Source organism: Bos grunniens, chromosome 23 (genome assembly GCF_055505025.1).
Source record: "Bos grunniens cultivar Pamir isolate PY7600 chromosome 23, Bosgru_T2T1.0, whole genome shotgun sequence".
Classification (NCBI taxonomy): domain Eukaryota; kingdom Metazoa; phylum Chordata; class Mammalia; order Artiodactyla; family Bovidae; genus Bos; species Bos grunniens.
The window spans coordinates 13,863,529-13,885,487 of NC_141187.1; the positions used below are offsets into that span (position 1 = coordinate 13,863,529).

Sequence of the window (21,959 nt, forward strand, 5' to 3'; positions counted from 1 at the left end):
TCTTTGGAAGGAATGATGCTAAAACTGAAACTCCAGTACTTTGGCCTCCTGATGCGAAGAGTTGACTCATTGGAAAAGACTCTGATGCTGGGAGGGATTGGGGGCAGGAGGAGAAGGGGATGACAGAGGATGAGATGGCTGGATGGCATCACTGACTCGATGGACGTGAGTCTGAGTGAACTCTGGGAGTTGGTGATGGACAGGGAGGCCTGGCGTGCTGCAATTCATGGGGTCGCAAAGAGTCAGACACGACTGAGCGACTGAACTGAACTGATTTCCCTGGGAATGGGGTATGTCCCCTAGGGTCACATCATGATCAGGAGAAGCACTTACACAGTTTGAAAAAGCCCCTAGAGGGATGTGTGTGTATGTGTGTGTGTGTGCGCTCTGTCTCACTTAAAAAAATTCTCTCTCTAGCGCCTTAAACTTAAGTTTCTTTAGATAATGCAGTAGGGAGAAATACATAATTTTGTTCACCTGTCTAGCCTCAAGGGTAGTAATTAACATATCGCGCTCAACGTTTTGAATAGTTTTAAAAGCAAACCTTTTATCATCCTAGGTTTTGAAGTTTTAAGGTGCTCTGCTGGTGGAAAGACCGGATAACATGAGCGCTGAGGAAGGCGACCCACCCCCTCCGGAAGAAGAAGCCCCTCCCTCGTCCGGAGAATCAGCGCCTCCTGGTTCAGAAGAGGTTGCCCGTCCAGATCCAGGAGATGAGGCTCCGCCCCCTGCAGAAGAAGAGACTCCTCCTCCTCCTTCCAGCGAGGAGGCCCCAACCCTTCCCGAAGAGGCGTCTGAGGGAGATACAGGCTCTCTTTCCGAGAAAGCCCCTACTTCCTCTTTAAGTGATTATTTGAATCTCCTTCCTTCTGATGAAAGGATAGTTATGCCAGACGATGATGAGTTGGAACCAGGCAGGGTGCGACCCAGGCCTGCGCCGCGAATGGTCCAGTCAATGCTTTCTGATGTGCTCTCTCAGTCTTCCCACAGATCATCCAAATATCGCCGAAGTATGAGTGGCATTCCAAATCTACAGGAAACATTAAAAGAGAGACAGGTTTTGCTTATGTTTTTCATATGTGTCACTTTGATCTCAAATGAAACGTTTTGGTGACTTTTCTTAATAATTGCATTTTTTTTTAACCTGTGGCTTTCATTCTTTAGGCAAGATATAGAGATGCAAGAGAAAACCGAAAAATGAAAATAGACCCTTCCTACAAATATATATTTGAAATTCTGTCAGAAAAGCTTGGCCTGGACATAGTAACTGTTGAAGAATTAATTTTGGATTGCCCATCTGTAAGTTTGAGTCTTATCACTCTCTTTTAGCTGCTTTTAGAGGAGTGATTGGTTTATGAAACATGGATTATTGTGAACAACAAAACATTTAGAAAGAGGTGGTTGGAATTTACCTGATTAGAGAGGAAGCTTTATTTTATGTAATTATAGCCAACTGGATGATATTTCTAGTTTGGCTTACTAGTGTGGAGGAAGGAAGGAAGGAAAAGAGTTGGCAACTAGAATTAAGCTAAATTTTAATTCAGAATGGCTTCAGAAGTTAAGAGGAATAGTAAAGCACAGGTAGAGTGATATTTTAAAAGTACAGGTTATATAACCTACAAGTGAAAATTATTTGGATAGAAAAACAAACTGCAGAAATAGAGCTAGGGCACAGTGACTGTTGCATGAATATATTGGAAACCAGTGAGGTGATTCCCATGTATCTCTGCATGCCAGGGACACCCCACTGCCTACTTTTCTGGCATAATTATTAACAGTTCCTCCTTTCACTCCAAAAACGGTCCCAGTTTTGGATGATGAATTTACTATATATGGTCACCCTAATTATAGTAATATATGATAAACTGTGACTTTCATAGCAGTTCCCAGAAGCAGTGTTGTAGCTTCCTTGTAGCTCAGGTTCTAAATTAATTTTCTTTTAAAAAAATTTGATACTTTTTGTTGTAAATTCCTTATAGACATTGATTCTCTTTTAAAAGTATTTATTTTTATTTATTTTTGGCTGCTTTGGGTCTTTGTTGCTTTGTACGGGCTTTCTCTGGTTGTGGTGAGTGAGGGCTACACTCTGTGGTCTGCGGGCTTCTCATTATGGCAGTGTCTCGTTGTGGAGCATGCGCTCTAGGCTCGTGGGCTTCAGTAGTTGCAGTGCACGGGCTTAGGAGTTACGGATCTCAGGCTCTAGAGTGAGGACTCAGTAGCTGTGGCACACTGGCCTAGTTGCTCCATGGCACATGGAATCCTCCTGGACCAAGGATTGAATCTGTGCCTCCTGCATTGGTAGGCAGATTCTTATCCACTGTGGCACCAGGGAAGTCCTAAATTAATTTTCAATAAAATTACTGTTAACTACTTGAGCTTGTCATCAAGTCTAGGAGTGACCTGGATCGTGAAAGTCACAGTTTCTCAGGTCACCAAAGTTCCATGTGGGAATGTAGATGTGGCCAAATGCTTTAAGGGCATTCAGGCTGTTAGCCGAGTAGGCCCGTGTGCTGAAGGGCCTTGCACTTGGATTAATGATCTCCTGTTGCCATCTTGAAATTATTAATAATTTTTAAACATTTGGTTCTGCATTTTCATTTTATACTGGGCCCCACAAATTCTGAAATCTGTACTGGCTATGGGTCATACCACCCAATGGCAACAGGATTCTTTTTGCCATTCTCAAGCTGTTTTGTTTGTATTGCTTTTAAAAAATTATTTATTTATGGCCCTGTTGGGTCTTTGTTACTGAGTGGGCTTTTCTCTGGTTGTGTAGAGTAGGGTATACAGTCTAGTTAGACTGTGTGGGCTTCTCATTGCAGTGACTTCTTTTGTGGAACATGGGCTCTAGGGTGCGTGGGCTTCAGAGTTGCAGCATGTGGGTTCACCGGTTGCAGCTCCTAGGCTCTGGAGCACAGGCTTAGTTGCTTGGACAAATGTGGGATCTTCCTGGATCAGGGATGGAATCTATGTTTCCTGCATTGACAGGTGGATTCTTTACCACTGAGCCACCATCTGTTTCAATCTCTCCTGGCCTCCTTTCCTTACTATTTTGGCTCCTCTGACAACTCTGTTTGTGTGTCTGCCTGTTCTCCTAGTAGTAGAAAGTAACATAAAACAGCCCTGTACTCATCATTGAGCAGATGACCAAGAGATGAAGGAAAGGCAAATTTCTAAAAAAAAGTGTTTCTCAGATGGCCCAGGCTTCAGGCCTGTCCCAAGAACCATTCCTGTGCTTGGTTAGGGAGGAAACTATATAGGTGATCAACCTTGTTTCACCTGAAATTTGCAAGGCCACATAGTTGGCTGACTTCGTAATTGGAATCCCAGTAGCTCTGCAGAAGTTTTAGGCATAGACATTGAGACTGGGCAGTGCCTTCAGAGGAGGATTGATGCTAGGACTCGGGAGATGGGTGCCTACAGAGGTGGTACTATCACCCATAAGTATTGATATTTGCCCCCTGGTTTTCTTGACTGGCATTTTCTGCTTGGAGGAAGTTTTTCTCACTGGGCTAGCATGCTGGAGTGCCTGGTGGCTGCAAACCATTCCACTTGTCACTCCAGGGGTATGTCTTGGATTTGGGTTTATGTGGTTAAGTTATTCCTTAAGACTGTCATGGACCAGGTCAGATACTGCTAAGGCAGCAAGAAATGGGAAATCTAGGATTAAGGGAAAATTCAGGCCAAAAAAGGTGTTTCCTTAAGAGTTCCTTGTGAATTGCAAAGCCACAGTGGAAGGAAGATCATACAGCCAGGAATGGAGACAAATGTCAAAATCTGGGAGAGATTAGAGTGTTTATTTGGTTACGTGTTCAAAGCCAGGACTTACAGTAGATTGGGATCATGATTAGTGGATGCATGAGGAAGCAGATGGAATAAGGAGCAGGGGATGGTACGTTTTGTTGTGTGGTTTAGGAAACTGGGTGTGTTAAGAACGGGTGTGGTGGTTAGTTTGTTGGCTTTCAGATCCATTCTCTTTTACTGTTCTGTTGCCTGGAAGACTGACCTTTCTGGAGTCTACCACGTGCCCTCGCTCTCTTGCTTCCATGTGGCTCAGCCTCTGGGAGGTACCAGTAGGAGACTGGAGGGCATAGGGGAAAGAAGCCTGATCCTTCCCTCCTTGGCCGTGTTTCTGGCCATGATCTCCCAAGCAGTCCCTCTCCCCCAGCTCCTTCTTTCAGCCTGCTTCCCGATGTTCCCCAATGCCTACCCTTCCAGGCCCTGAGGTGGTACTGGTTTTCCTCTGTTGGTTCATTTTATTATAGTTTCTTAGTCATTTTATTGGGCTTCCCCAGGTGGCTAAGTGATAAAGAATCTGCCTGGAATGCAGGAGACCTGGGTTTGATCCCTGGTTGGAGAAGATCCCCTGGAGAAGGAAATGGCAACCTATTCCAGTATTCTTGCCTGGGAAATCCCATGGACAGAGGAGCCTGGTGGGCTATAGTCCATGGGGTCACAAAAGAATTGGACATGACTTAGCCACTAAACAAGTCATTTCTCTTTTACTTAACAGCTGGAAGCATTTACTCTCTTTTTTATGAAAGATGGTTGCAAGACACTGAAATTTTTGTACCAAGAAGGAGATGTACCTGGTCTTGGTAAGTATGTTCTGCAAGGGTAATGTGCCAGCTGTTCATGAATGAATGTGAAAATGTAGCATATCTTTTCTCTTATACATAGACAATCCTATATTTATAAAGGAAATTATCAGGAGCTTACAGGATTACCATAATGATTGAAGAAGAAAACATCCTTATAAAAGTCATTGACTTCCCCTGGGAATATACATTTTCACTAGGGTTTAATTGCCTTTTCCCTGAAACAGATAGAGAGCCATTCTGTACACATGTTGTCAGATGACCAGAAATAGTCAGGAAACCACCTGAAAGCACAGCCGTTGCTCCCTATGGTCCTAGGTGAGCCTCCTGTGTCTGCTGCTGCTGTAGTTGGAATATCTGGCTTTCCCTACTTTTCACGTTATTCCAAAAAGAGTTGCTGCTTTACCAGGTTGGTAAACTTTTATCTTAATCAGTAGGTACATGGCCCGTCCTTTGCTCTTAGGCTACTTATCTTATAAATCCTGTGGATTTTACCTTCACTATGTCCCCTCTATTGGTTCTTTCTTGCTTTCCTCCTCTGCTGCCTTTAAGCTAGGCTCATATCTCATGCCCATCTCTGGATTCTAGATCCAAAAATAGTATCTGTTGTCAGATTCCCTCTCTGAAATCTATACTACTTATTCTTGGTAAGTAAACCTTTAATTAGGCCCAGACTCTTCATTTATTGCACCAAGGCCTGTCATAACCTGGGCACACAGTACTTGTTTAGTTGGGTCTCCTAATCTCCTCTTAACCAGAATGTGCTGCTCCTTCTAAGTCAGTCTTCATTGTTCTCTGTTCATACCAGAGTCATTTCTGTGCCCTTTTCTCCACTCTCCATCCTGACTGTATCTGAATGCCTTTCTTCTCTCCACCTAGACAAATCCTACCCCTCTTCGGGATCACTTCATGCGTTCTCTTTTCTTTAGAGCCTTCCTAGAGTTTTCCAAACCACGTCCATCACTATCCTCCAAATTCCTGTCTCTTTTAAAGTTTGCACTGTCAAACAGAGCACTTGAGGATGTTCTTCTGTTTTCATCTTGCTGTTCAGTTGCTCAGTCATGTCTGACTCTTTGAAACCCTGTGAACTGCAGCACACCAGGCTTCCCTGTCCTTCACTATCTCCCAGAGTTTGCTCAGAATCATTGAGTCAATGATGCTGTCCGACCATCTCATCCTCCGTCTCTCCCTTCTCCTCCTGTCCTCAATCTTTCCCAGCATCTGGGTCTTTTCTAATGAGTTGGCTTTTCACATCAGGTGGCCAAGGTACCGGAGCTTCAGCTTCAGCATCAGTCTTTCCAATGAATATTCAGGGTTGACTCTTTTAGGATGGACTGGTTTGATCTCCTTGCAGTCCAAGGGACTCTCAAGAATCTTCAAACACTGAAGATAGATACCTAATTAAATGATAAGTTTTCATTGAAATTAGCTCAAGGAAAGATTTCGTATAAGTTGGGTGCTGTGAGAATATTTAGTGGGGGACAGGATCTTCTTAGGGGAGTCACTGAAGGTTTCCCTGCGAGGTGGCATTCTGGCTAAAATATGTAAGATTAGCAAGGATTAGGGAGGTAGAAGGTGGACGATGGGATGGCAGAAGAGTTTGCATGAAGACCCTGCCTGAGGCCAGGCCGGAAGGAGCAAAGTGCAGAGCTCAGGGAAAGGCACCCGAGGAGGTGGCAACGTTAAGATTTGCAATTACTAACATCTTTTTGTAGGCAAAAAATTTTATCCCACAATCATATTGAAAACTTCTTATACTAAAGTGAGGCAAGGAACACCAGTGTAAGAATCACAGTAATTTATCACATTTAATCATATGTGATCATATGTTAAGTTCTTGACTTTTGTTTTCAGAATGTGGTCGAACTATTGCTGGAGCAACCAAAGGGGCAAAAATGATGAGATTGTATGTAGACAACGCAGCCCCGGAGAAACTAAAAGGACAGTGTGTATTTTTTGTTCGCTGTCGCAACGATATCCCTATAAATACTAAAAATATTCAGGAAGTATGTTTACTTTTTTTTCAAACATATAGTTAAATACTTTTGCCAGCTTTATTGTGATACAATTGACATATAACATTATGTAAGTTTAAAGTATGCAAAGAATTTATTCAATACATTGTGAGATGATTATCACCATAGCATTAACTTCATATAATTAACTATTTTTCTTTTTTGGTAATGATGTTTAAGATCTACTCCCTTAGCAACTGTTTTCTTTTTTAAGGTTTTTTTTTTTTTTGGATGTAGACCATTTTTAAACTCTTTATTGCACTTATTACAATATTGCTTGTTTTATGTTTTGGTGTTTGCCTACAAAGTATGTGGATTCTTAGCTCCCCAGTCAAAGATTGCATCCCCTACATTAGAAGGTGAAGTCTTAACCACTGGACTGCCGGGGATGTCCCAGCAGCTTTCAAGTATATGATATAGTAATTTATGCTTTTTTAAAAAATTTTTATTTTATTTTTTAACTTTACAATATTGTATTGGTTTTGCCATATATTGAAATGAATCCGCCACAGGTATACATGTGTGCTTTTGAACTCTGGTGTTGAAGACTCTTGAGAGTCCCTTGGACTGCAAGGAGATCCAACCAGTCCATCCTAAAAGGAGATCAGTCCTGAATATTCATTGGAAGGACTGATACTGAAGCTGAAACTCTAATACTTTGGCCACCTGATGTAAAGAACTAAATCATTGGAAAAGACCCTGATGCTGGGCAAGACTGAAGGCAGAAGGAGAATGGGACAGAGAATGGGATGGTTGGATGGCATCACCTACTCGATAGACATGAGTTTGAGCAAGCTCCGGGAGTTGGTGATGGGCAGGGAAGCCTGATATGCTGCAGTCTATGGGGCTGCAAAGAGTTGGACATGACTGAGTGACTGAACGGAACTGATTGTTGACTATGGGGCTTCCCAGGTGGTGCTAGTGGTAAAGAACCTGTATGCCAATGCAGGAGACACAGGAGACTCGGGTTTGATCCCTGGGTTGGGAAGATCCCCTGGAGGGGGGCATGGCAACCTACTCGAGTATTCTTGCCTAGAGAATCCCATGAACAGAGGAGCCTGGTGGGCTATGGTCCATAGGGTTGCAAAGAGTTGGACACGACTGAAGTAACTTAGCATGGCACATTTTATCATAGTCACCATGTTGTTCATTATATCCCCAGAACCTAGTCATCTTATAACTAAAAGTTTGCATCCTTTCACCAGCGGTTTTTTTGTGTCAAATTTCTGGGCAGAAGGCTAGTTTCGTTGTTCTGTCTTTGCACTGACAGTTTTCTGGTCTCCTTTTCATAGACAGGGCAATGGTCAACCTGGAACTTTCTTTTTGCACGAGGCTTAATTTCATTTCCCTCACATTGTGTATGCTCCAGGCCATAACTTCTTCCCTAGGCAGAATTTAAAGCACCAGGGAAAAAATGTTTGCTTGATGAGCAAGCATCTGAATGGTTAAATGTGGGCAGAATATAAATTTGTTGATTTTAGAACCCTAATATTCACCACTTAAGTTTTCCTAATAGTTTATAAAATGTATTATTTATACTTATTGCGGTGTAAAAATAGATTTTGGTTTTCAGTTCTTAATGGGACCAGCATATAAAATAACCTTTGAACATTATCCTTTCAGGAAGTGCTATTTACTGTTCTGGATGCATCGGAAGGACTGCTAGTTGGGATTAGAAATATGCTGGCAAATATATTTCTACCAGCTATTCTTGCGACAAACAGTTGGGGTGCTTTAAACCAGTCCCAGCAAGGAGAATCCGAAAAACACATTTTCATTGAAACCATCAACAGATACCTTTCCTTTTTAGATGGTAAGTGTAATATTTAATGTTTAATAAATTATTACAATAAGCAAATTAGCTATAAGATATGTTATTAAAAATAAACATTAGAGAAAAAATTTCCATCTTAAAAGATGATGTTAATCAAAGTAATTATGGGACCTAGAGTTAAGATATTTAATCATTACAACTTCTCTTTCCAGGAATTTTTGAAGGCATAAGATACATTTTCTTTTATATTTTCTGTTGAGGAAGAAGTCTCTTCCTATATTATTTGTGAAAATTTTTACCATATTTAAAAATATATACTTTATTATTAACCCTCTTTAAACTATAAATCAGTTCATATTTATAAAAATAAACAATTTAAATAATCGTAGCACAGTCTAATGATCAATTAGAATTATGTTCCTACTATAAAATATTAAATCTCTAACATTTTAGTAATTGCAGCTTGAAACCACACATTGATGTTTAACACACTGACATTACCATCTCTTCTCAATATTATTTTTTCCCTTTTAGGTGCTAGAATAAGTATCGAGGGAACAGTTAAGCTAAAGAAAATAGACAATGTTGATTTTTCCAAACTGCATACCTTTGAAGACGTGACACTTGCAGCGAGCAATTCAGAAACTGTTCGTCAGCTAGAGGACGTGCTGATGGTATGGTACAAACAGATCGAACAGGTGAGCTGGCTTGAGTGACTTCATCAGATACGAGTTGTGGTTCTCATCTGTGTCCTAATCATTGCATTTTGTTCCTGAACATAAAGGGAAGAGGAGCCTTCCAGATTCTACTATGAAATTCAGCCTCTTCTTGATTCCAGTGCAAAATCATTGTTCTCTTTGGACCATTTAAAATCACCTTTAAGATATTTCTCACTTTAAGGAGGAAACCATAACAGTATGGCTTGAGGATGAAATAGTAAAGATCAGGATTAGCTAGCATTTATCTGCAATATTTTATATATTGTTTATGCTTTTCATTAGAGAGAGAGGAAAAGAACACAATGAAGAGCCTATAGCCACAATGCTAGATAATTAATAAATGCTTTTTGGTTCATCAGTGAAATTGTTTGTGTTGACAGAGAGGTTCAAACTAGGCTCATTCATATTAGTGCTACAGTTGCAAGTCTGCAGCTCTGTGGCCAAATACATTTTCTCTGTCAGTAAGAAAAGCAGTGATAGAAATGGTGGCACATTCTGAGAGGTGCCAACTTACACTACAAAGGCTGCCCCAAACCAGATACTATATAATTGCTCTAAACAAACTCTAGAAACCAGCTCACAGATCTCCAGGTCATGAGCACAGGAGAATGGAACTGGAGAAGAAAATCTTTAATGGAGTGAGGACTAGGGGAGAAAAGTCTTGAGCAAGCAAGAGTTAGAGAAAAGCATTTCTGATTTTACCTCTCAGAACTGTTAGAAGGAGGGAAGTGTAGTTAGAGTGGAGAATCTGGAGGAGTTTTAGAAACTCCATCAAGGCCTGGAGTGCTGACCCCAGAATTTGCTTCCAGGTGTCACTAGGTAATAAAAATGAGCATTTGTCCACCTGCAGCTGCCTTTAATGCCACTGAGGAAGGAGGGGAGTTGTAAGCCATTGTGGAGGTCAAGCTCTGTCCTGCACAGAGCTGAGGAGATCTCCTCCAGTTTTCATGATCAATCAAAATAGATCTTCTTTTATAAAAATGAGCAAGCAAAAGATAATAGCTTAACATGAAGATATTAGGCAACTTGAAATAGGAAAAGCAAGTTGGCCAACTGCAGCAAATGGTCTCCAGTTAAGCAGAATCAGTGCAGGAAATCTTTAAAAATTACATCTAGGACGTCCTTGGTGGCACAGTGGATAAGGATCTGCCTTCCGATACAGGGGACATGTGTCCAATCCCTGGTCCAGGAAGACTAGACATGCTGTGGAACAACTGAAGCCAGACTCTGCGCTCTAGAGCCTGTGCTTCGAAACAAGAGAAGCCACAACAATGGGAAACCTGCACGCTGCAGGGAAGAGTAACCCCCACTCACCACAACTAGAGAGCGCCTACGTGCAGCAAAAAAGACCAGCACAGCCAATATATAAATAAATATTAAAAAATTACATCTAAAATAAACCCGACCTCTTGTCATACACAAAAATTAATTCAGGATGGATCATCGCTAAAACTAAAAGAAGAGATACATGCAACAAGATGAATGAATCTCAAAAACATGCTGTGAACAAATCCAGCCTTTGAAGAGTAATGTGAAAAGTAGAACAAAAACTATAGATAAATCAGAACATAATGTAGGGCTATATTAATATCTAATTAAGACAGATGGAAAATCCAAAAGCCATGAAATAAAAACCTGACATATTTGACTACATAAAAAAATTAAAGTAATATCTATATGGCAGAAATCACTGTAAGCAACATTAAAAGATAATTAGCTTTCTGGGAGAAAAATATTATCCACATGTGTAACAAAGAGTTAGTATCCACAATATATAAAGAACTTGCTCTTCTTTGGGATTGGAATGAAAACTGACCTTTTCCAGTCCTGTGGCTACTGTTGAGTTTTTCAAATTTACTGACATGCTGAGTACAGCACTTCAATAGCATTCTTGCCTGGAGACCCCTAGGGACAGTATGAAAAGGCAAAAAGATACAATGCTGCAAGATGAGTCCCCCAGCTTGGCAGGTGTTCAATATGCTACCATGGTGAAGAGTGGAGGGCAATTACGAATAGCTCCAGTAAGAATGAAGTAGCTGGGCCAAAGCCGGAATGATGCTTGGCTGGGGACATGTCTGGTGGTGAAAGTAAAGTTAGATGCTGTAAAGAACAGTATTGCATAGGAAGCTGGTTAGGTCCACGAATCAAGGTAAATTGGACATGGTCAAGCAGGAGATAGTAAGGCTGAATATCAACATCTTAGGAATCAGTGAACTATAATGGATGGGAATGGGAGAATTTAATTCAGATGACCATTATATCTATTACTGTGGGCAAGAATCCCTTAGAAGAAATGGAGTAGCCTTCATAGTCAATTATAGAATGCAGTACTTGAGTACAGTCTCGAAAATGACAGAATGATCTTAGTTCATTTCCAAGGCAAACCATTCAACATCACAGTAATCCAGGTCTATGCCCCAACCACTGATGTCAAAAAAGATGAAGTTGAACAGTTCTAGGAAGACCTACAAAACCTAGAGCTAACACCAAAAAAATAAAAATAAAAAGAGATGTCTTTTTCATCATAGGGGATTGGAATGCAAATGTAGGAAGTCAAGAGATACCAGAATAACAGGCAAGTTTGGCTTTGGAGTACAAAATGAAGCAGGGCAAAGGCTAACATTTTTGCCAAGAGAATGCACTGGTCATTGCAAATGCCCTCTTCCAACAACACAAGAGATGATTCTACACATAGACATCACCAGATGGTCAATACCAAGATCAGATTGATTGCCCTTTGCAGCCAAAGATGGAGAAGCTCTCTACAGTTAGCAAAAGTAAGATCAGCAGCTGACTGTAGCTCAAAACATGACCTCCTTATTGCAAAATTCAGGCTTAAATTGAAGAAAATAGGGAAAACATCTATGTCATTCAGGTATGTTCTAAATCCCTTATGATTATACAGTGGAAGTGATGAATAGATTCAAGGAATTAGACCTGATAGAGTTCCTGAAGAACTATGGATGGAGGTTCATAATGTTGTACAGTGTCTTTGAGATGATTTTGGAGGCAGGGACCAAACTATCTCAAAGGAAAAGAAATGCAAGAAGGCAAAGTAGTTGTCTGAGGAACTTTACAGATATCTGAGGAAAGAAGAGATGCTAAAGACAAAGGAGAAAGGCAAAGATATACCCAACTGAATGCAGAGTTCCAGAGAATAGCAAGGAGAGATAAGAAGGCCTTTTAAAATGAATAATGCAAAGAAGTAGAGGAAAGCAATAGAATGGGAAAGGCTAGAGATCTCTTTAGGAAAATAGGAAATATCAAAGGAACATCTCATGCAGGGATGGGCAGGATAAAGGATGAAAATGGTAAGGATAAAGGACGAAAATGGTAAGGACCTAACATAAGCAGATGTAGATGGTTTTCTGGAACTCTATTGCTTTTTTGATGATCCAATGGATGTTGGCAATTTAATCTCTTATTCCTTTGCCTTTTCTAAATTCAGCTTGAACATCTGCAAGTTCACAGTTCACATACTGTTGAAGCCTGGCTTGGAGAATGTTGAGCATTACTTTGCTAGCATGTGAGATGAGTGCAACTGTGTGGTAGTTTGAACATTCTTTGGCATTGCCTTTCTTTAAGATTAGAATGAAAACTGACCTTTTCCAGTCCCGTGGCCACTGCTGAGTTTTCCAAATTTGCTGGCATATTGAGTGCAGCACTTTCACAGCATCAACCTTTAGAATTTGAAATAGCTCAACTGGAGTTCCATCACCTCCACTAGCTTTGTTCATAGTGATGCTTCATAAGGCCCACTTGACTTCACATTCCAGAATGTCTGGCTCTAGGTGAGTGATCACACCATCATGGTTATCTGGGTTATGAAGACCTTTTTTTGTATAGTTCTGTGTATTCTTGCCACCTCTTCTTAATATATTCTGTTTCTGATATCATAAGATATCTTAATATCTTCAGTGATCTGTTGGATCATTGAAAAAGCAAGAGAATTCCAGAAAAACATCTACTTCTGCTTTATTGATTATGTCAAAGCCTTTGACTGTGTGGATCACAATAAACTGTGGAAAATTCTTCAAGAGATGGGAATACCAGACCACTGACTTGCCTCTTGAGAAATCTGTGTGCAGGTCAGGAAGCAACAGTTAGAACTGGACATGGAACAACAGTCTCGTTCCAAATTGGGAAAGGAATACGTCAAGGCTGTATATTGTCACCCTGCTTATTTAACTTAAATGCAGAGTATATCATGAGAAATGCTAGGCTGGATGAAGCACAAGCTGGAATCAAAGATTACTGGGAGAAATATCAATAACCTCAGATATGCAGATGACACCACCCTTATAGCAGAAAGTGAAGAACTAAAGAGCTTCTTGATGAAAGTGAAAGAGGAGAGTGAAAATGTTGAGTGAAAGCTCAACATTCAGAAAACGAAGATCATGACCTCTGGTCCCATCACTTCACGGCAAATAGATGGAGAAACAATGGAAACAGTGGCAGACTTTATTTTGGGCTCCAAAATCACTGCAGATTGTGACTGCAGTCATGCAATTAAAAGACGCTTGCTCCTTGGAAGAAAGCTCTGATTAACCTAGACAGCATATTAAAAAACAGAGACATTACTTTGCTGACAAAGGTCCGGATAGTCAAGGCTATGGTTTTTCCATTAGTCACGTATGGATGTGAGAGTTGGGTTATAAAGAAAGCTGAGCGCTGAAGAATTGAACTGTGGTGTTGGAGAAGACTCTTGAGAGTCCCTTGGGCTGCATGGAGATCCAACTTGTTCATCCTAAAGGAGATCATCCTGAATATTCATTGAAAGGACTGATGTTGAAGCTGAAACTCTAATAGTTTGGCCACCTGATGTGAAGAACTGACTCATTTGAAAAGATCCTCATGCTGGGAAAGATTGAAGGCAGGAAGAGAAGGGGATGACAAAGGATGAGATAGTTGGATGGTATCACCGACTCAGTGGACATGGGTTTGGGTAAACACGGGGATTTGGTGATGGACAGGGAGGCCTGGCATGCTGAAGTCCATGGGGTCGCAAACAGTAGGACACAACTGAGCGACTGAACTGAACTGAACTCAGTGATGTCATCCATTTTCTAAAAATGTTAGTTGTTTCTACGTTTTTGTCCTATTACAAACAATAATAATGTCGATACATCTTCACTGAATATCTTTGTTGAAGTCTTGTTTGCACTTGTTCAAGAGTTTCCCAGGGGATGATTGAGAGAAGTACTATATCAGTCTTTTATTGGTTACTAACTGCAAAGCCTTCCAAACAGTGGTTATATTAATTTATAATTTTTTACATAAGTAAATGAGAGTTTCCATGTCTTCAAATCTTCCATTACACTAAGAATGTCAGATTTTTAATGGTTGTCAGTATGTTGGGTGTGAAATTGTATTTTGATTTATTTTACATTACCCTGAACACTGTTGAGGCTGTCCTTTTTTTTTTTTTTTTTTTAATTTGTGTGTGACATGTGGGATCATAGTCCTCAGCCCCTGCACTCAGAGTGGAGGTTTTTTGTTTTTTTTTTTAATTGATTCATTTTTTATCGAAGGATAATTGCTTTACAGAATTTTGCTGTTTTCTGTCAAACCTCAACATGAATCAGCCATAGGTATACATATATCTCCTCCTTTTTGAACCTCCCTCCCATCTCTCGCCCCATCCCACCCCTCTAGGTTGATACAGAGGCCCTGTTTGAATTTCCTGAGCCACACAGCAAATTCCTGTTGGTTATCTATTTTACATATGGTAAAGTGAGTTTCCATGTTGCTCTTTCCATACACCTCACCCTCGCCTCCCTTCTCCCCATGTCCATAAGTCTATTCTCTAGAAAGAGTGGAATTTTAACCCCTGGACCGCCAGGGAAGTCCTGAGGTTGTGCATGCTTAATGGATATTTAGATCTCTCCTTGTTGAATTGGCTGTTTTTATCCTTTACCTAGTTTTCTTTCAGATTGCTTGATGAGGTCTTACTGAATTGTTGAGAGTTTGAATAATGTTTTCCTGCTGTTCATCTTTTGTTGCTCCCTATTGTGTCCTGAATTTTCAGTTGGTATTGGTGTCTTTAGTCATGTAGAAGTTTTACATTTTAATGGATGTATGTGAGATACAAATGGCAATCTAGCCTCAATTTAGCTACCTCCAGTGACAAGAAGCTTTGTGCTTTTTGTGTTTAGGAAACACTTTTCGTACTCTCGTGTTGTGAAGATAGTCTCCTAAATTATTTATTTTAAATGTTGAAATATACAAAAATGAGTAACAAATGAATAATACTAAAAATTAATAAGATAAATTATTGTAAAATGAACACCTGTGTAACTTTTGCACAAGTTAAGAAATAGAGCATTATCCGCACCTTGCAATCTCCATGCATTTCTCTTCCCAATTTTAACTTCTTTTTCTTCCAGTGGTTACCATTTTCTTGACAGTTATGATATTCCATTCCATGTCTTTCTTTATAGTTTTACCCCCATCTTCTATATTTTCTTTAAAGGTTTTGCCATTTTGTTTTAACCATTTACGTTTTAATGTATCTGGAATTATTTGTATCCGTGTATAATGTAAGGGCTTCCCCAGTGGCTCGATGGTAAAGAATCTGCGTGTGATGTAGGAGCTGCAGGAGATGTGGGAACGATCCCTGGGGAAGATTCCCTGGAGGAGGGCATGGCATCCTATTCCATGTTCCTGCCTGGAGAATCCAGGGGCCTGGTGGGCTACGCTCCATAGGATCGCAAAGAGTTGGACATGAAGGAAGCGACTTAGCACACATGCATGCATAATGCGAAGTAGGAATCTAATTTTGTCTTTTCCATATAGTTAGCCAGTTGTCCCAAAACTGTACTTGGTAGTCCATTCTTTGCTAACAAATTTGTATTATGTATCAAGTGTCTGGACTCTTTTATCTGTCCCATTGGTCTACTTATTTGATTTTTGCATTCATATCATAACTGCATTAATTTCTGTTGCTTTTTACTAAATCAGCGTTTAGTATGCTAATTCCCTTTCAGTGTTTTTGTTCAAAATTGCATTGATTATTTCTGGTTAAATGCTCTTTCAAATTAATTTTAAGACTAGTTTGTTAGGTATCATGAAAAAAAGCCTTGTTGAGATTTTGATTGGAAATTTCATTGAATGTATACATTAATTTAGAGAAAATTGCCATTTTTGTATTACTGAATTTCCCAATCCATGAACATGGTATATTTCTCCATTTATTTATTTATTTTGTGCGCTGAAAGTAAATTTTCTAATTTTCTCCAAAAAGATCTTGTACATCTTTTGTTAAACTCTAGATATCTTAATGTTGTTACTATTTATTGTAGCATATGCTGTCATTTTAGAAATTACATTTTTAGATTGCTAGATGGCTTGTAAAGAAATTACACTAATATTTAAATACATACAGCCAAAACCTTACTGAATTGTTCACTTTTATTAGTTATAAAAGTCTGTCTTTATATATTCTTGAGTTTTTAAAATGTGGCCAACCATTCCATCTGTGATTATGCCATTTTTGTTTTTTATTTACAATTCTTGTACCTTTGTTTACTTTCCTTATATTGTCCTGTGATCTCCATGTCCAGGTTGAATAGAAGTGGGTGGTGATAGTGACGAAATTGTCTTGTCCTTGGTTTCAAAGTGGTATTTTCTAAAATTTCATTTTTAAGTATGATGTTTGCTGTAGATTTTTGGTAGATACTCATTATCATGGTAAAGATATTCTCTTCTAGTCTTAGTTTACTAAGAGTTCTCAATATTATTCAGTGTTGACTGTCATTTATACTTTTAACTTTTTTTTTAAAAGTTCAAATAATGAGATTTTAAAAGAAGAAAGTAACATGTCTAAGCTGTGAACTTTTTTGATTCCAGGTACTTATTGAGAGTGAGCAGTTCAAATAATGAGATTTTAAAAGAAGAAAGTAACATGTCTAAGCTGTGAACTTTTTTGATTCCAGGTACTTATTGAGAGTGAGCAGATGAGAAAAGAAGCTGATGACTCGGGTCCACTCACTGAATTGGAACACTGGAAACGCATGTCAGCCAAATTCAATTATATCATTGAACAGATTAAAGGACCAAGTTGTAAGGCTGTTATAAATGTGCTTAATGTTGCACACTCCAAACTCTTAAAGGTAAAAGGCCTTGTGTTGTAAAGCTAGGTATACTTCAAAACAGACAACTGGAAAATTGCCTTCTTGCATTGCTTCTTTGCATCATATACTTGGCACCGAGTATTTAGAAGTGCTAAACTTGGAGTAAGGCTTTCTCATATACCATAATTACTTCCAGAAGAGGAAAAGGAAGTATAGAAGTGAAGATGTATTTCTCAAAATTCCACATACCAATTTTGATAATACTAGTATAGGGTGATTATCATTTATTTTATTTCACATACCAATTTTGATAATACTAGTATAGGGTGATTGTCATTTATTTTTAAATTGTTTTTGAAACTGTAAATCATTACCAGCTCATTGAAATAGAGAACTGCAAGAAAGTCAAAAGCAAAAATGTCCTCTACCATACATCTCACCCGACTATTCTACCTTCTTTCCAGGAGGTCATATGTATTAAGTTTGGCTTGATTCTTTCCAGGTTCTTTTCTGTTTCTTCCTAATACATACACACACACACACACACACACACACACACACACACACACACTTGTTTTGTGTCTCTAATTTTTAAAAATTACACAGTGTCATACTCTGTTTTTCTTTAACTCCCTCTTCCCCTAGTAGCATATCTTGGAGAGTTATGCCTGTCAGATCAAGCTGTGTAGTTTTCCAGAACATTAATGCACCAGGTTCTAGCTAATCATTTTCCTGTTTTTAGACAGTGAAATGGTTTCTTTTTTTTCCCCCAACAATCTCAAGGTAAAATTCACATGCTGTTCATCTCTTCCATCTAAGGAGCAAAATTCAGTGGCTTTTAGTGTAATCATAGAATTGTGCAATCATCAATTTTAGAATATTTTCATCACTTCAAAAAGAAACCCCTGTACCTTTTAGCTATCACTTTCTGTCTCTACCTGTCTCTTTCCCCTCACGCCAGTCCTAAGTAACCACCAGTCCACTTTTTATCTCTGTAGATTTGTAGATTGGACATTTCATATAAATGGAATCATATAGTATGTGGTGCTTTGTTACTGGTGTCTTTCACTTGGCTTAATGTTTTCAAGGTTTATCCATGTTTTAGCATGTATCAGTACTTATTCTTTTTCACAGTTGAATTATCCATTATAGATAAATATCACAATTTATCAGTTTATAAATATTTGCATTGTTTCTTCTTTTTGGCTATTATGAACAATGCTGCTGTGAACATTTTTATACAGGTTCTTGTGTCGACATTTTCTTGTATATGCCTAAGAGTGGGATTTCTGGGTCAAACCCTAGCTCTGTGTTTAACTTTTTGAGGAAATTTGTTCCTTTTTTATATGTTCACAGACATTAATACAGTTAAAGCTTCTATGTGCCTACAATCAAGTATTTTCCTGGGGTATATACTCTACAACTTTGTTAGTATTTATTATCAGTTAATTTTTTTTTTTTTTGCCAGTCTGACATGTAGAAAATGCTAGTCATATTTTGGCTTTTGCTTGTTAATAGTGAAGTTGAGTATCTTTTAAAGTTTACTGGCTCCTTGCATTTGTTCTCCTGAGAAACGTTGGCTTATATCTTTCTCTCATTGAAATGGTACGGGGAGGGAAGTGGTAGGGGGGTTCAGGATGGGGAACACGTGTACACCCATGGCGGATTCATGTTGATGTATGGCAAAACCAATACAATATTGTAAAGTAAAAAAAAAAAATTCAGATATTAGTTTGTAGATAAGATAGTATTAGTTTGTACTGATTCTGATAGTTCTTTATTACTATGGCTGTTTATCACTTGTTATGTATACTGAATGAGGTAATTCACCATGGTCCATGAGCATCTCTGTACATTATTACTGAATATGAGAAGTTCACTTTGCTGATACAGATACTTTCTTGGAATAATGTGTTCTTTTAATAATTTGACCCTTTCTTGAAGACTCAGAATAATGTAATGTCACAAATAACTAACCTAGAAAAGTACTCCAGGTAAAAGCACGTGTGGTTGAAGCCTATAGACAGAATATTAATTACAAAAGTAATGAGACTTAAGTCACTTAAGATATTTACAGTAACTATAAGTCTTAAATAACAGGAGAAAAAGGTATGTTAATCACATTCAAATATCTACTGTCTTAGTATATGTATGGCCAGGGAAGACAGCTTGAATTTCTTGGCTAAATCTTGGCACATAGATAGACCTTAGTGGTATATTTGGATGTTTCACAGGACTCAAACTTTCTTTTCTTAGAATTGGCGTGATTTGGATGCAAGAATCACAGATACAGCTAATGAATCAAAAGATAATGTCAGATATTTGTACACTCTAGAAAAAGTATGTCAACCTCTCTATAACTATGATCTAGTAAGTATACTTTTTAAAGTGTAGTTTTAAAAATTATTGTGTTCACTGTGGAGGAAGGAGAGGGTGGGATGAACTGAGAGAGTAGCTTTGAAACATATACATTACCATATGTAAAATAGATAGTTGGTGGGAGTTTGCAGTATGACAGACACTGGGAGCTCAAACCCAGTGCTCTGTGATGACCTAGAAGGGTAGGATGGGGTGGGAGATGGGAGGGAGGCACAAAACGGAGGAGACATATGTTTGCCTAGGGCTGATACATGTTGATGTACGGCAGAAACAGTACAATATGGTAAAGCAATTATCCTCCAATTAAAAATCAATAAATTTTAAAAATTAGCATGTTTAAAATCAATATGTGTATATTGGGAAAAATGTATACCGCAGAAAAATTATTTAAAAGATGTCCTTTCCTATTATATATCTGTAATGAATCATAAACTATATTTATTATTTTAACCCACATTTAAATATGTGGTATTATCATAACTATGACCTCGTTTGTATGTTGAGCAAGACAAATATATTAATTGTTCATTGCTTATAACAAGTTACCAGAACTGAGTGACTTAAAAGAAAAAGCGTTTATTATATCACAGTTTTTGCAGGTCAGGAATTGCACAACGTAGCTGAATGCCTCTGCTTCAAGGTCACTCATGAGGCTGCAGAGAAGCTGTGGGTTGGGAATGTGGTCTCTTCTGAAGGGGAGACTGACTAGAGAGGGTCCATTTCTATTTCACATCACAATATGCACAGAACAACTCGCTTACCCTAGAGTGAGCAAGAGAGGGTGCTCTATCAGCATTACCCCAATAATACCAAAGCCAGATACTGCTACTGCTGCTAAGTCATTTCAGTCGTCTCCGACTCTGTGTGACCCCATAGACGGCAGCCCACCAGGCTCCCCCGTCCCTGGGATTCTCTAGGCAAGAACACTGGAGTGGGTTGCCATTTCCTTCTCCAATGCATGAAAGTGAAAAGTGAAAGTGAAGTCGCTCAGTCGTGTCCAACTCTTAGCGACCCCATGGACTACAGCCTACCACGCTCCTCCATCCATGGGATTTTGCAGGCAAGAGTACTGGAGTGGGGTGCCATTGCCTTCTCTGAAAGCCAGATAAGGATACCTCAAAAAAAAAAATTACAGGTCAATATCCCTGATGAAGATAGATGTAAAAATTCTCAACAAAACAATAGCAAGCCAAATTCCACAGCACATTAAAAGAATCACACACTATGACCAAGGGGGATTTATTTCTGGAATGCACAGATGGTTCAACATATGCCAGTCAATAAATGTGATACCTCATGTTAGCAGAATGAAAGATAAAAATCATGTGATTATCAATAGATGCAGAAAAAGCATTTGACAAAATACTATAAAAATTCTCAATAAATTGGGTATGGTAGGAATGTACCTCAACATAATAAAAGAATATATATTCTTTAAAAATCATATAAAAATAAAATAATAAGCATGCTGAAAGAGAATATATATGAATATTATAATGTTCTGTGTACTTTTCTATATATTTAAAACTTTTCACTATAAAAAGTAAACTTGGAAGAAAATGACAATGCTTTTTATTGTTACCAAGACTTCAGAGTTGGAAGGAAAGTTATGAGCAGCCTAGATAGCATATTCAAAAGCAGAGACATTACTTTGCCAGCAAAGGTTCATCTAGTCAAGGCTATGGTTTTTCCTGTGGTCACGTATGGATGTGAGAGTTGGACTGTGAAGAAGGCTGAGCGCCGAAGAATTGATGCTTTTGAACTGTGGTGTTGGAGAAGACTCTTGAGAGTCCCTTGGACTGCAAGGAGATCCAACCAGTCCACTCTGAAGGAGATCAGGCCTGGGATTTCTTTGGAAGGAATGATGCTAAAGCTGAAACTCCAGTACTTTGGCCACCTCATGCGAAGAGTTGACTCATTGGAAAAGACTCTGATGCTGGGAGGGATTGGGGGCAAGAGGAGAAGGGGACGGCAGAGGATGAGATGGCTGGATGGCATCACTGACTCGATGGACATGAGTCTGAGTGAACTGCAGGAGTTGGTGATGGGCAGGGAGGCCTGGCGTGCTGCGATTCATGGGGTCGCAAAGAGTCGGACACGACTGAGCAACTGATCTGATCTGAATTTCAACATCATGATTCAAAAGACTTGTTTAAAACTATATATTTTCAAGTCATTTAGTTTTGGTTTTATTTCTTTTCATCCTAGTAATTTTAAAAACTTTGTTCAGTGAGGATGAGGGCTGATGTTATTTCTCAGTTTATTCCATTTTTTTTTGTTGTTTTCCTTAATCATTGATAATGACATTCAAATGATTTAATTCTACCCAAGAGTAGAAATGTTAAGCAGACTGGTGACCCACCCTTCACATTCACACATAAGATCATATGGAAATTGTATAA

The 21,959-nt window shown here is 39.0% G+C and overlaps 1 protein-coding gene across 1 annotated transcript in view; it reads left to right on the plus strand.

The window, feature by feature from the left end:
* The first annotated feature begins 424 nt into the window (after positions 1-424).
* The window catches only part of DNAH8 (dynein axonemal heavy chain 8), a 317,992-nt gene continuing 296,457 nt past the window's right edge, over positions 425-21,959 (plus strand). Inside the window, exons 1-8 of the mRNA XM_086371558.1 lie at positions 425-1,057; positions 1,165-1,299; positions 4,514-4,598; positions 6,453-6,604; positions 8,237-8,426; positions 8,922-9,085; positions 17,041-17,217; positions 19,435-19,548. Coding sequence (XP_086227684.1) covers positions 605-1,057; positions 1,165-1,299; positions 4,514-4,598; positions 6,453-6,604; positions 8,237-8,426; positions 8,922-9,085; positions 17,041-17,217; positions 19,435-19,548 — 1,470 coding nt within the window. The 5' untranslated portion in view covers positions 425-604. The remainder of the gene's footprint in view (positions 1,058-1,164; positions 1,300-4,513; positions 4,599-6,452; positions 6,605-8,236; positions 8,427-8,921; positions 9,086-17,040; positions 17,218-19,434; positions 19,549-21,959) is intronic.